This window comes from Schistocerca piceifrons, chromosome 3 (genome assembly GCF_021461385.2).
Source record: "Schistocerca piceifrons isolate TAMUIC-IGC-003096 chromosome 3, iqSchPice1.1, whole genome shotgun sequence".
Lineage (NCBI taxonomy): Eukaryota > Metazoa > Arthropoda > Insecta > Orthoptera > Acrididae > Schistocerca > Schistocerca piceifrons.
Genome location: NC_060140.1, coordinates 572225974 through 572241187, shown reverse-complemented (window position 1 = coordinate 572241187; position 15214 = coordinate 572225974). Strand labels below are relative to the sequence as shown.

General features: G+C 40.0%; 1 protein-coding gene across 3 annotated transcripts in view; it reads right to left on the bottom strand.

Moving 5' to 3' along the window:
• LOC124787741 overlaps nt 1–15214 on the bottom strand; it is a 258172-nt gene that overhangs the window by 222823 nt on the left and 20135 nt on the right. For all 3 annotated transcript variants that reach the window (XM_047254603.1, XM_047254604.1, XM_047254602.1), the window contains exon 3: nt 4865–5039. In XM_047254603.1, coding sequence (XP_047110559.1) covers nt 4865–5039 — 175 coding nt within the window. The remainder of the gene's footprint in view (nt 1–4864; nt 5040–15214) is intronic.

Here is a 15214-nt window from a genome sequence, read left to right as displayed (position 1 = left end):
TTTCCTCTTGTGGGGTTCTGTTCCTCAACTTTTATTGAGTCATCGTCTGTTCATAAAGTATTTGTGCTGACCGTGTACTACAGCAGCATTGTCCCACCTGAACAGATACTAAACAAACCTTACATGACGTTGTGTAAGAGGAATGTTTCAGGTATTTTGGTGAGATGTGTTACAGTAAGCCTTTAAGATGAACTTTTTTTTAATGTGACTCTTCATTTTTTTACTATTCATAGATTTTATTCTGTAGAGCAACTATGTATAGGTGTGAATCTATTGAGCCTGTATATATCTAAAAGAGGGGACCATTTGTACCACTTCGTAGTGGAACAAACATCTTAATTTTATGGTGTTTGTTTTTGAAACTTCAAAAACAAGCACCATAGAATTAAGATGTGTATGTCATCTGGAAACGGGAAAAATAGTACTTTTGTTTGGCAACTAAAGTCTCAACAGAACCACAACTATTGTACACTGATGAGCCAAAACATTACAATCACTACCTGCTGCTAAACTGAATTCTGCTTGGTCGTGTTACAGGCAAATACTGTGCTAAATAATGTACATAAACTGAGCAGAGACAAATGGGAATTGTTGTAATAATGAGATGCCACAAATGGTGAAGTTCATGCAGTTTTGACAAAGGGCAAATTGTTGTGGCCTTGTGCATGGTAACAAGCATCTTGGTAATGATGAATTTGGTCATCTGCTCACCTGCTACTGCTGTGAACTTTTATGGAAAGTGGTAGAAGGATGGAGGAACCATGAATAGATGATAAGATGTTGGATGTCTACACCTCATCACAGAATGTGGAGGCCAAAGGTTTACCCTCTCTTTAAAACAGGATAGGCAGTGTTCTGTGACAGATCTGGCAACAGAGTACAATGCTTGTGCAGTTAGAAGTGTTTCAGAGCACACTGTTCAGTACACATTGTTGAACACGGGGCTCCACAGCACATGACACCTTTGTGTTCCCATGTTGACACAGTGACATTATCAATTATGATTTTGAAGGCAATAGGATCCTTGTGATTGGACTGTGGACCACTAGAAAATTGTTGCCTAGTTAGATTACTCAAGGTCAATGGGTGTGTCCGAATACATCAAATGTCTGCTTCAAACATGCACTATGCCATGCATGCAGCCCAGTGGCAGCTGTATCCTGAGCTTCTGTAGTAGTAATCGAAGACACAATGACAGTTGTGGACTACATGAACATTATTGTACACCAGTTACATCCCTTCATGCTAGAAGTCTCCCTCATGGCGATAGAATCTTCCAACACAGTAAGTGTCTGTCTTGCAATGCCAGACTCGTGCAACAGTGGTTTGAGGAGTATGATGATGAACTCATGTTGACATCTTGGCCACCAAATGTGCATGATCAGAACCTGAAGTAACTCATCTGGTATACTATCAGGTACTAGTTCAGCACTTATAAACCATCAGCCCCTAATTTACAGGAGTTGATTATCCTGTGTGTAGACATCTGTTGTTACATATAACTGGAAGCATTCCAATGACTCGTCAAATTCAGGCTACACAAAATCGCTGCTGCAATGCATTCCAGTGTGTATCTATATGAAAATAAGCTGTGTGAGTGGAGAGTGGGTGGTGGGGGGAGAGGGGGGGGGGGAGTGGGGGGGGGGGGGTGAAATTGGGTCAGGCGGAGGATAAGTGTGTGATATATGTGAGATTGTGCAGTTTTCACCCAGATATGGTGATGTGTCCAAAAATTTTGTTAGTTAGTTATGTGTTCCATTGATCAATCTCATGGTAACCATTATGATGTGGAATGTGTCACGTGCATAAGAAATGCACACATGAATCAAATGTTATCAGCCATTGTGGTCGAGAAGAGACTCAATAGTGACTGACACAAAGTGAATCTCTCTTCCATTAAGTAAAGGTGACTGCATTACGCAGCATGTATGTACATCAAAATCAGAAACACACTCACCATGTTAACTGCCTGAGTTGTTTGGCTGTATAAGGCTTTCTGGTTGTATCTTCATATACTGCACTGCCTACTTCATTTCCCATTAAAGTGAGATTGTTTGAAATTCTAAGAATAAGCAAAAGTGTGAGGAATTTCTCACTCCGTGAGAAGGAGCTGGATATCTTCACATATCACTAGAATTTTACTGATCAACAAGTGGGCTACAGCTGTTTTAATACCTGCCTGCAACACATTCACATGCCATTTGTCTACCAAAATCACTGATAATTATTATATATTTGGCAGAAAGATATTTTGTTTCCCCAAACAACTTACAGAAATGTAGCTGGCTGACATTTTTGACAATTGCTGTTATTCTGACAGCTGAACTCCCATCATTTTCGAGGCTCAAATGCAATGAGGGAGTGTTGTAAAAGAAAATTTAAACCCTTGGGGGGTGGGTCACATTAACCAAGAAGCATAATACAGCATATGCAGAAAAACAGAACAAACAAACACACACACACACACACACACACACATACACACACAGTAAATAACTGATACCACCACACAACCAAAGATCACCGACATCACAATTATTGATAGTGAATAGTAATTACCAGTGGGTAAGCAAGTAGCATTAACTCTGCCCTCTATTGTTTGACTAGGGACAGAGCAGAATTTAAGCAAAAACCTTTATATTTATTTATAAGGTCACTTGCTAATGTAATCTCCATTGCTTCCTTAATAACATTATCTCAGTCACTGAAGGGCACACCAGAATCTCTATGTTGCTGTATATCATGGGATGAACAGTATCAAGGCAACATTCTGCAACAGCAGGTTTACTTGGCTGTTGTAAGCATGTATGACTCTTACATTCTGTACATCAGTTCTCTGCAGTCCTAATGATTTGATCAAAGTATGACATGCCACAACTGCAAAAGATAAGGTAGACATCTGACTTAGGCAAAACAAGCTCAGCCATTATGGACACTAAAAGGACCCTAATCTTAGATGGTCATCAAAAAACACACTTGACACTGTTTTTGCACAGAATATGATCAGTCATGTTGGAAATGCTACCTGCATAAGGCAAAAAGGCCCATCATGTTGAAGCTGCCAATCATATATGCATGAGGAGCGCTTGCTTGGGAGTATGAATGATGTGTGCTGACGAAGGCTGTGGCCTAAAGCTTTATGTAAGTGTCTTTTAATTGTGTCTGTCTGTAACTTAATGTTTCTTCTTTACTGTAAGTAGTAATCTGTCTTTTCCCACATTGTAGACATTCTATTGTGAAATTCCAGCTATTGTAATATGATAATTGAGAAAGCTGTTGAGACTAAATTAGAAAATGACCTTATAAATAGAGGTGAAGGTTTCTGATTAAATGTTGCTAAGAATTCTGCTATCTCTGTGATCAAACAATAGATGGATAGAGTTCATGGTACATACTCACTAACTGGTAATTAATATTCGCTATCAATAACTTCTGACTTTGGTCAGCAATGGTTTGTGGTACACTACCAATAACTTCTGACTTTCGTCATCATTGATTTTGTGGTGGTGGTAGTAGTAGTTGTTAAGTGTGTGTGTGTGTTCTTTCTGCATTTGCTGTATTATGGTTCTTAATCAGCCTATTGAGGAATTCAATTTCCTTGTACAATGCTCTCTCACTGCATTTCAGCCCTGAAAATGACAGGGTGTTCACCTGTTGAAATATCGACAGTAGTCACAGACTTCACCCAGCAGCAGTCTCATAAGTTGTTTGAACATTTTATTTGCTGAGAAAAACTCATGTTTCATATTTTGAGGGCTGATGCCCATTTTGAGTCCCGTCATTGGCACGAGTATCCACTTATGTTTTCACAACACTCCCACACATCCATGGTGAGCCACACCTCCCGTTTACTACCAGCATGCAATGCATGCATGCAGTCACTTAGGACTCCACCTATGACTACCTCATAATGTATAGAAACTCTGCTGCACCAGAAATGCACACAGATACAACATGCTATCACCTTGTAACTGTATGCTTCCTTGTTGACTCAGATCATATTGTTTTTGCAACTTTGGGATGGCTTCAGAGGCAAACTGTGTATATCTCAAAATTAAATGTCCAAGTGTATCTTATCATTCCATTGAATTTGTAATTAAAGGTATAGCTCTGTGGATTAGACAAATGATATAGCTTTCTTATAATAACAGAAGTTATAACACATCTCTTAAAGTTGATCAGTTTTCAGAAACTGGTGGGTCTGTCATCAAAATGTGAAGGCCATGCACCAAACAGAGCACACACACACACACACACACACACACACACACACACACACACACACACACACCCACACACACACACAATCTCATGGAGGATACACCACTGCCACACAGGAGCTGTTTGCCAAGCAATACAGTGAGGCCTCAATTTTTAGATTATCAAACTTTTATTTTGTGGTAGTCATATAATTGAAGGAGTAAAGGGAACAACTCCATATAGTTGAGGCATAGAGTTGTCAATAGGAACATAAACAAGACTGTAAATGTTCCTAAGCTTTCTGATGATAGTTTTGTTCAGAGATAACTAGTACAGAAAACACACACATAATCATACACACTCCTCCACCACCACAACCCACTGCATTACACATGTACAGATGATTGTGGAATATAGTTTCTTACGTTGGCTGATGACATACAGAAGCATTACAAAAATTAACTGAAAAATTTGATATTATCTTTTGAGAAGCATAACAAATGTCACATGAGCACAGTCCAGCTTATCATTATAATTAATTTCTGGTGATTTTCACCTGTAATGAATCACTGTATGTAAATAAATAATACTTTCTCTTTAACAATATTCATGTAAGAAATAATTTCAAAAGTACTACAACATCTTCTTCACATCTTGGACTTACACTAATTGTACCACAAGCAGCATGGATTCTATAGCCCTCTTCAAAGATCAACAGAGATCGGCCCCATAAGCCTTTTTCACCAGTTAATGATATCAAATCTGTGGGTATCAGTAAATCACTGGTGTTTTTCACAGGAAATTCAAGAAGTCCAATAGTGTCATCTAGATTCAACAACCTGTAACAAAAAGCTAAAGCTCTTACATAATATAACACCTAAAATTAGGTGTAAAATATGATAAAAGGCATACACTTTACCTCACTACTGATGGTATGCATAATGTGCCCAGGAATAAGAGTCATGCTATACATATTAGTTATTGCCAGTAATGTGGAAGTAATATGTGCAGTCTTACTTTGACCTAAATATGTAATTTTTCATACTAAGTATTAATATCACTTGTTTTTCCTTCTTTTTTAGTCCAATCTGTGCATAACTTTAACTTAAGCTTGTACTGAATTATTCTATTATTACTCATCTGCTTTCCATACATGTGTGGAATAAAGAAACACAGGTAACCCAACATTGATATAAACTTCAAAAATAACCTTTGTATCAGAGGTAACACACATTACAGTCAGCTGCTGGATCAATTGCTCCCAAGGAGCCTCTCCTCTCCTACATAGTGGAGTACTTGTAACGTAAGGAAAGTGAAACTTTATTTGCTATCCAGCTATTGTGCAGACTGCTGGCCACAGCACCAGCGCAGCTACTGGATGCAGCAATAGTGTAGCTGCTGGACAAGGGTGATAACCACAGGTGATGTCTCCACGGGTGTCTATGAGCATGGTGAGGCTTCAGGCATTGGCATGGTGTCTTGTAGGAGTGGAGATAAGATCCAACTGAGGTGACCTGCACAATAAAGGCCATTGTGGTTTTCACATTTTGCAAGATTTCAATGTAACTGTCTCCCATTGGAACATTGGAAAGGAACTGGCACACTACAGTTGTTTGCTGAATTGCTTATGCCCACAGCATACAGCCATTACTAGGCATGGCACCAATTTTTTGTACTTCTCCTCACCAATTTTTGAAATTTATATGCTGTACTGACTGTACTGCTGTACTGGTTTAATACATAATTTATAACTTTAGATCTAGTATCCTCCACTCACAGGTGGTTATAATGAAATGTTTTCTCCCTCATTAGCTCAACCTGCCTTCCTACACCTGGATCTGATCATCACCAGTGCCATTCCATTCTACTTTCTTCAGGAAAAACTGTTTGCTCACAATTTACTTCAAATTATCTTTCCTTTCTCAGAATAATGTAGCTGAAACTTACACATGACAGAATAAGTATTATCAGTTCACATATTCTGTGTTAGTAAAATCAAAATATCAAGTCATTGAAAGGTGGGTCAGTTGCAGGTGGGATATAGTGATAGAATTACTGGAGGAATTCTAGGACAGGATAGTGCAACTAAAAAGGATACTCAGTACAAAATTCTTATTGAACCTATTCTTTTTTAATTTTCTATTTTTGACTGTATTTTGATTTTAATTTGTAAAAAAGTGTCTTGGTCTAGTTATGAAATATTTCTAAACAAGCTCCTAAAGAATGCATAACACAGAAGCTTCACCAAAAAGTTTAAGAGATGCATTTGCTTCATGTAAAGTACTGTAAGAAGGTGTGATAATATTTTTTGGAAAAGCTAGGATTAAGTTTATAGCATCTCTGTTTCTTATCTTATTTTTGCACCTTCATAAAGTGAGAAAATCCCAAATTGCTAGTGAAAGTCATAATATATATACCAAAATACTACTCAGTTAAGTGAACAATAGATTACTTTGAAAGATTGTTTCACACCAGTTAAATATGAGGTGTAACTTTAAGAAGTGATATGTTATTGAATAAATGTATAAACTAATTTAAAGGGAGACAAAATGAAAGATTGATTTACTGTATCAACTGTAGGAATGTTTAGTGCACCTACACATGTAACACAGACCACAAACAATACTCCGGTACTATCTATAATTTCAAGTACTGTTCAGTTATCTGAGATTCTCACTATGCAAACTTGATGAACAAACCCAGAGGCACATTCTGACGGTTATTACCACAGTCAGCAAGAGAGAGTTATGGAGTGGTTTAGGGTACTTGGGAAGGAGGATTATCTTTACATTATTGGTTTAACATTTGAGCAGAGAGTGTGTGTGTGTGTGTGTGTGTGTGCGTGCCTGTGTGTGTGTGTGTGTGTGTGTGTGTGTGTGTGTGTGTGTGTGTGTGTGTGTGTGTGGGTGGGTGGCTGTGTGTGTGTGTGTGTGTGTGTGTGTGTGTGTGTGTGTGTGTGTGAGAGAGAGAGAGAGAGAGAGAGAGAGAGAGAGAGAGAGAGAGAGAGAGAAAGAGAAATGTACAAATGGGTCACCAACCTGACCAAAACAAGATCTAGTATTTAATTGCTTGAAAGTAATTAGTGTGATCAAGAAAAACCTACTTAGTGACTTAAGAGAAAACTGAAATATTCCTGAGCAGCTCCCACTAGCTAGGTAAATGAAGTGTTAAAAAGTTAAAGTCTTCAAGGCCTTGCTATTTGGCAAAAAAAGTTGCAATGGTGAGATATTTAACTGTCAAATGCTTCATTTGAATCATGTACTAAATTTACGGCACTTTGACGCCTACGTTGACATAATTACTCTGTGATTCACACTTAAATACCTCATGTAGGGTCATCAAACAACCATCGGATTATGTCTCTACCATTCCACTCTCAACCAGCACACAGAAAAAATGAACACTTAAATGAACTGTGTGAGTTCCAATTTCTCTTATTTTATGACAATGATCATTTCTACCTGTGTAGGTGGGTGTCAACAAATATTTTCACATTTGCAGGAGGGAGTTGGTAATTGAAATTCTGTGAAACAATCTCGCCGCAAAGAAAAATGCCTTCACTTTTAGTACCATATCTGTGACACTCTCTCCCATACTTCAAAATGATATAAAACAAGTTGTCCATCTTTGAACTTTTTCAATGCCCTCTGTCAATCCAATCCGGTAAGCATCCCATATCATGTGGCATTTCAAGAACAGAAAACACTAGGAAGGCAAATGAGGCGACAAAAAAAGATTATAGAAACATTTGACTCGCTCATTGAATGATGCTCAAAATCACTAACAGCAAATGAGGTGCCGATTAAGATCTTAAATTCAATGTTCAACTTGGAATCTTAGAATTTTAAAGAGTACTAGAGGATAGTTATCTGGTGGATTATACAGCCTGTGCAGTCTATTGTTGTGCGACCTTGACATTCTTGTCATCTATGCCTGCATGTGTAAAAATTACCAACAATTTTTCAGTCTCAAAATCTTTTCAATAGAAAAACCTTCAAAAATCAGCAGAAGGTATGCACATTCTCAATTAGCATCCCATTTGCTGTGCTTGATTTCAAGCATCATTCACAGGTATCAAACATTTCCATGATCTGTTTTATTTCTTACTTGTATATTTTTCACAAAACATTTGACTTCATTATTATTATTATTATTATTATCATTTACAGGGCTAATACAGAATTTGCATTTTATACAGTCTGTAAAATAATTCTGCTGCCTCCATCATACATTTCAGGTAAGGAATGTAAGGAATATTAATTATTGTCATTATCTAGTTGCATTTTCTTCTGTTCCTTCTGTGGCTATAGGTATAATATAGATACTGAAGTGAACATAAATTCACAAATAAAGAAATAACTATATTTTGTACAGTTCAGTATGTAGAAACATGTAGTTAATAAATAGTTTTTTAGCAAAAGAAAATTAAAAGTGAGAATGTGATTATTACATGCAGTTCATTAAAAGAACTCTATTAAATACGCATTTATTATGCTCTAGACAATGCTCAAGCAGATAAGTAGTAGCTTGAAAGAAAGCACTTTCAATGGCCAGACTAACAGATTTGTCCTAGATGAAACAATGGAAAATGTCTATCATTGTAAACAACCATCTACCACTTGTAATGAAAAATCCAGGATGGAATAATGATAATATTAAGAAAAGGATAGTTGCTACACACCATATTGTGGAGATGCTGAGTCACAGATATGCACAACAAAAAGACTGTCCAACAAGGCTTACGGCCACACAGGTCTTCATCGAAATAGTCAACATACACACATACAAACACTCATGCAAATGCTTATCTCTCTCTCTCTCTCTCTTTCCCACACACACACACACACACACACACACACACACACACACACACACACACACACGTGTGTGTGAATGAGTTGCACTTTGTGTGTGTGTGTGTGTGTGTGTGTGTGTGTGTGTGGTGTGTGTGTGTGTGTGTGTGTGTGTGTTTTGTCTATTCTGATGAAGGCCTGTTTGATGAAAGCTTTGAGTGACAGTCTTTTTGCTGTGTCTCACTGCAACTCAGCATCTCCACTATATGGTGAGAAGCAACTATCCTTTTCACAATATTATCATCTACCAGTTGTCTTTTGCAGACATAACTTTCCAAGACAGTAACAAACCTGTTGTTCCTGAAATAATGGTTGTTAAATTGTACTGCAAGAATTGGATTATTCCTCCAGAAAGCGGTGGTGACAGTAGGTTATTGTAAGTTGAGGACACAATCTTTCTGGGACCAGAGAATGTGTTGTATGGATAATACCCATCTGCACAGTTCAGAAAATCTGGTAGTGGAGGGGAAAATTCAGATGGCTCGGGTTATGAAGCAGCCATTGAAATCAAGAATGTTATGTGCAGCTGCCCCCCCCCCCCCCCATGAACCATGGACCTTGCCGTTGAGAGGCCGGACACACGCATGGTTCCTGAAGAGGGGCAGCAGCCTTTTCAGTAGTTACAGGAGCAACAGTCTGGATGATTGACTGATCTGGCCTTGTAACACTAACCAAAACGGTCTTGCTGTGCTGGTACTGCGAATGGTTGAAAGCAAGGGGAAACTACAGCCGTAATTTTTCCCGAGGGCATGCAGCTTTACTGTATGGTTAATGATGATGGCGTCCTCTTGGGTAAAATATTCCAGAGGAAAAATAGTCCCCCATTCGGATCTCCGGACGGGGACTACTCAAGGGGATGTCGTTATCAGGAGAAAGAAAACTGGCGTTCTACGGATTGGAGCGTGGAATGTCAGATCCCTTAATTGGACAGGTAGGTTAGAAAATTTAAAAAGGGAAATTGATAGGTTAAAGTTAGATATAGTGGGAATTAGTGAAGTTCAGTGGCAGGAGGAACAAGACTTTTGGTCAGGCGAATACAGGGTTGTAAATACAAAGTCAAATAGGGGTAATGCAAGAGTAGGTTTAATAATGAATAAAAAAATAGGAATGTGGGTAAGCTACTACAAACAGCATAGTGAACGCATTATTGTGGCCAAGATAGACACGAAGCCAACACCGACTACAGTAGTACAAGTCTGTATGCCAACTAGCTCTGCAGATGACCAAGAAATTGAAGAAATGTATGATGAAATAAAAGAAGTTATTCAGATAGTGAAGGGAGATGAAAATTTAATAGTCATGGGTGACTGGAATTTGGTAGTAGGAAAAGGGAGAGAAGGAAACATAGTAGGTGAATATGGATTGGGGGTAAGAAATGAAAGAGGAAGCCGCCTGGTAGAATTTTGTGCAGAGCATAACTTTATCATAGCTAACACTTGGTTCAAGAATCATAAAAGAAGGTTGTATACATGGAAGAACCCTGGAGATACTAAAAGGTATCAGATAGATAATATAATGGTAAGACAGAGATTTAGGAACCAGGCTATAAATTGTAAGACATTTCCAGGGGCAGATGAGGACTGACCACAATCTATTGGTTATGAACTGTAAATTAAAACTGAAGAAATTGCAAAAAGGTGGGAATTTAAGGAGATGGGACCTGGATAAACTAACTAAACCAGAGGTTGTACAGAGTTTCTGGGAGAGCATAAGGGAACAAATGGCAGGAATGGGGGAAAGAAATACAGTAGAAGAAGAATGGGTAGCTTTGAGGGATGAAATAGTGAAGGCAGCAGAAGATCAAGTAGGTAAAAAGACGAGGGCTAGTAGAAATCCTTGGGTAACAGAAGAAATATTGAATTTAATTGATGAAAGGAGAAAATATAAAAATGCAGTAAATGAAGCAGGCAAAAAGGAATACAAACGTCTCAAAAATGAAATCGACAGGAAGTGCAAAATGGCTAAGCAAGGATGGCTAGAGGATAAATGTAAGGATGTAGAGGCTTATCTCACTAGGGGTAAGATAGATACTGCCTACAGGAAAATTAAAGAGACCTTTGGAGAAAAGAGAACCACTTGTATGAATATCAAGAGCTCAGATGGAAACCCAGTTCTAACCAAAGAAGGGAAAGCAGAAAGGTGGAAGGAGTATATAGAGGGTCTATACAAGGGCGATGTACTTGAGGACAATATTATGGAAATGGAGGAGGCTGTAGATGAAGATGAAATGGGAGATATGATACTGCATGAAGAGTTCGACAGAGCACTGAAAGACCTGAGTCGAAAAAAGGCCCCGGGAGTAGACAACATTCCATTAGAACTACTGACGACCTTGGGAGGGGCAGTCCTGACAAAACTCTACAATCTGGTGAGCAAGATGTATGAGACAGGCGAAATACCCTCAGACTTCAAGAAGAATATAATAATCCCAATCCCAAATAAAACAGGTGTTGACAGATGGGAAAATTACCGAACTATCAGTTTAATAAGTCATGGCTGCAAAATACTAACGCCAATTCTTTACAGATGAATGGAAAAACTAGTAGAAGCCGACCTTGGGGAAGATCAGTTTGGATTCCGTAGAAATATTGGAACACGTGAGGCAATACTGACCCTATGGCTTATCTTAGAAGCTAGATTAAGGAAAGGCAAACCTACGTTTCTAGCATTTGTAGACTTAGAGAAAGCTTTTGACAATGTTGACTGGAATACTCTCTTTCAAATTCTGAAGGTGGCAGGGGCAAAATATAGGGAGCAAAAGGCTATTTACAATTTGTATAGAAACCAAAGGGCAGTTATAAGAGTTGAGGGGCATGAAAGGGAAGCAGTGGTTGGGAAGGGAGTGAGACAGGGTTGTAGCGTCTCCCCAATGTTATTCAATCTGTATATTGAGCAAGCAGTGAAGGAAACAAAAGAAAAATTCGGAGTAGGTATTAAAATCCAGGGAGAAGAAATAAAAACTTTGAGGTTCGCTGATGACATTGTAATTCTGTCAGAGACAGCAAAGGACTTGGAAGAGCAGTTGAACAGAATAGATGGTGTCTTGAAAGGAGGATATAAGATGTACATCAACAAAAGCAAAACGAGGCTAATGGAATGTAGTCGAATTAAGTCGGGTGATGTTGAGGGTATTACACTCCTGGAAATGGAAAAAAGAACACATTGACACCGGTGTGTCAGACCCACCATACTTGCTCCGGACACTGAGAGAGGGCTGTACAAGCAATGATCACACGCACGGCACAGCGGACACACCAGGAACCGCGGTGTTGGCCGTCGAATGGCGCTAGCTGCGCAGCATTTGTGCACCGCCGCCGTCAGTGTCAGCCAGTTTGCCGTGGCATACGGAGCTCCATCGCAGTCTTTAACACTGGTAGCATGCTGCGACAGCGTCGACGTGAACCGTATGTGCAGTTGACGGCCTTTGAGCGAGGGCGTATAGTGGGTATGCGGGAGGCCGGGTGGACGTACCGCCGAATTGCTCAACACGTGGGGCGTGAGGTCTCCACAGTACATCGATGTTGTCGCCAGTGGTCGGCGGAAGGTGCACGTGCCCATCAACCTGGGACCGGACCTCAGCGACGCACGGATGCACGCCAAGACCGTAGGATCCTACGCAGTGCCGTAGGGGACCGCACCGCCACTTCCCAGCAAATTAGGGACACTGTTGCTCCTGGGGTATCGGCGAGGACCATTCGCAACCGTCTCCATGAAGCTGGGCTACGGTCCCGCACATCGTTAGGCCGTCTTCCGCTCACACCCCAACATCGTGCAGCCCGCCTCCAGTGGTGTCGCGACAGGCGTGAATGGAGGGACGAATGGAGACGTGTCGTCTTCAGCGATGAGAGTCGCTTCTGCCTTGGTGCCAATGATGGTCGTATGCGTGTTTGGCGCCGTGCAGGTGAGCGCCGCAGTCAGGGCTGCATACGACCGAGGCACACAGGGCCAACACCCGGCATCATGGTGTGGGGAGCGATCTCCTACACTGGCCGTACACCACTGGTGATCGTCGAGGGGACACTGAATAGTGCACGGTACATCCAAACCGTCATCGAACCCATCGTTCTACCATTCCTAGACCGGCAAGGGAACTTGCTGTTCCAACAGGACAATGCACGTCCGCATGTATCCCGTGCCACCCAACGTGCTCTAGTAGGTGTAAGTCAACTACCCTGGCCAGCAAGATCTCCGGATCTGTCCCCCATTGAGCATGTTTGGGACTGGATGAAGCGTCGTCTCACGTTGTCTGCACGTCCAGCACGAACGCTGGTCCAACTGAGGCGCCAGGTGGAAATGGCATGGCAAGCCGTTCCACAGGACTTCATCCAGCATCTCTACGATCGTCTCCATGGGAGAATAGCAGCCTGCATTGCTGCGAAAGGTGGATATACACTGTACTAGTGCCGACATTGTGCATGCTCTGTTGCCTGTGTCTATGTGCCTGTGGTTCTGTCAGTGTGATCATGTGATGTATCTGACCCCGGGAATGTGTCAATAAAGTTTCCCCTTCCTGGGACAATGAATTCACGGTGTTCTTATTTCAATTTCCAGGAGTGTATATTAGGAAATGAGATGCTTAAAATAGTAAAGGAGCTTTGCTATTTGGGGAATAAAATAACTGATGATGGTCGAAGTAGAGATGATATAAAATGTAGACTGGCAATGGGAAGGAAAGCGTTTCTGAAGAAGAGAAATTTGTTAACATCGAGTATTGATTTAAGTGTTAGGAAGTCGTTTCTGAAAGTATTTGTGTGGAGTGTAGCCATGTATGGAAGTGAAACATGGACGATAAATAGTTTAGACAAGAAGAGAATAGAAGCTTTCGAAATGTGGTGCTACAGAAGAATGCTGAAGATTAGATGGGTAGATCACATAACTAATGAGGAGGTGTTGAATAGGATTGGGGAGAAGAGAAGTTTGTGGCGCAACTTGACTAGAAGAAGGGATCGGTTGGTAGGACATTTTCTGAGGCATCAAGGGATAACCAATTTAGTATTGGAGGGCAGCATGGAGGGTAAAAATTGTAGAGGGAGACCAAGAGATGAATACACCAAGCAGATTCGGAAGGATGTAGGCTGCAGTAGGTACTGGGAGATGAAGACGCTTGCACAGAATAGAGTAGCATGGAGAGCTGCATCAAACCAGTCTCAGGACTGAAGACCACAACAACAACAACAATGTGCAGCTGCCTGTTGTGCCACAGGGTGATCCACTTTGCATTCATCCTGGTGGACAGCTGGTTTGTAGTTATATAAGTTTAAAAAGCTGTGCAATGATTGCAGCAGAGCTGGTATATGAAATGGCTGCTTTCACAGTTGGTCCGGCCTCTGAGGCCTATCAGAGAACATGTGTGTGAATTTTCTTTCTTTTCTGAACAAGGCTTTGGCCAAAAGCTCACTGTGTAACAGTCTTTTCACTTTGTTTTCAAATCAATGTGCCACATTTACAGTGAGTACCAATCTATCCCTTTCATAACTATTACTATTAATGTAGAAATATAATGGAACGTTAAAGATATAGTCAAATAAATACAAAACTACAGGAATTTAAGTACAGCTCTAAGTGAATAACTTCCAGCTTACATTAATGGAGCTATTACTGGCAGTCTTGGAAGAACTCAAGGTTTGATGCCAGATACAACTATAAATACATCTAGACATATTGTAACTACACCATGCTACATCGTCTTTACTGCATGCCCAGCAATTCTCAAATCTATGTATACTCAAGTGTGTAGCGATTGCATTTTCTTAATTTATTTATTTGTTTTTAATCTTTTATTGTTCCTATTAATTATATTTATTTACATCTATCATCTTCTAAGTTGTCAAGACTAGAATACTACACACCCACTTCAAGGCATTCATCTTCACGGTTTCCTGGCACATCCAGTAAATTCAATACTATGACAGCTACTAAGACAAGAACGGACTTCCCATGGTTTAAAGATACAAATTAAGATTTCATATGTCAGAGTATTACTATGTTGAGTTACTTAACCAGGGAAATTAGTTATCAATAGACCATGGATTTTAGGTAAAAGCCTATTTTGTTCCTGAGTTCCTATTTGCATAAAAATGTGTACTTATGCGTTTCATGACTATCTACACTTAATAGTGTTAATTCTATAGGACCTAAAAAAGCCTATTTCGACGTTAGTG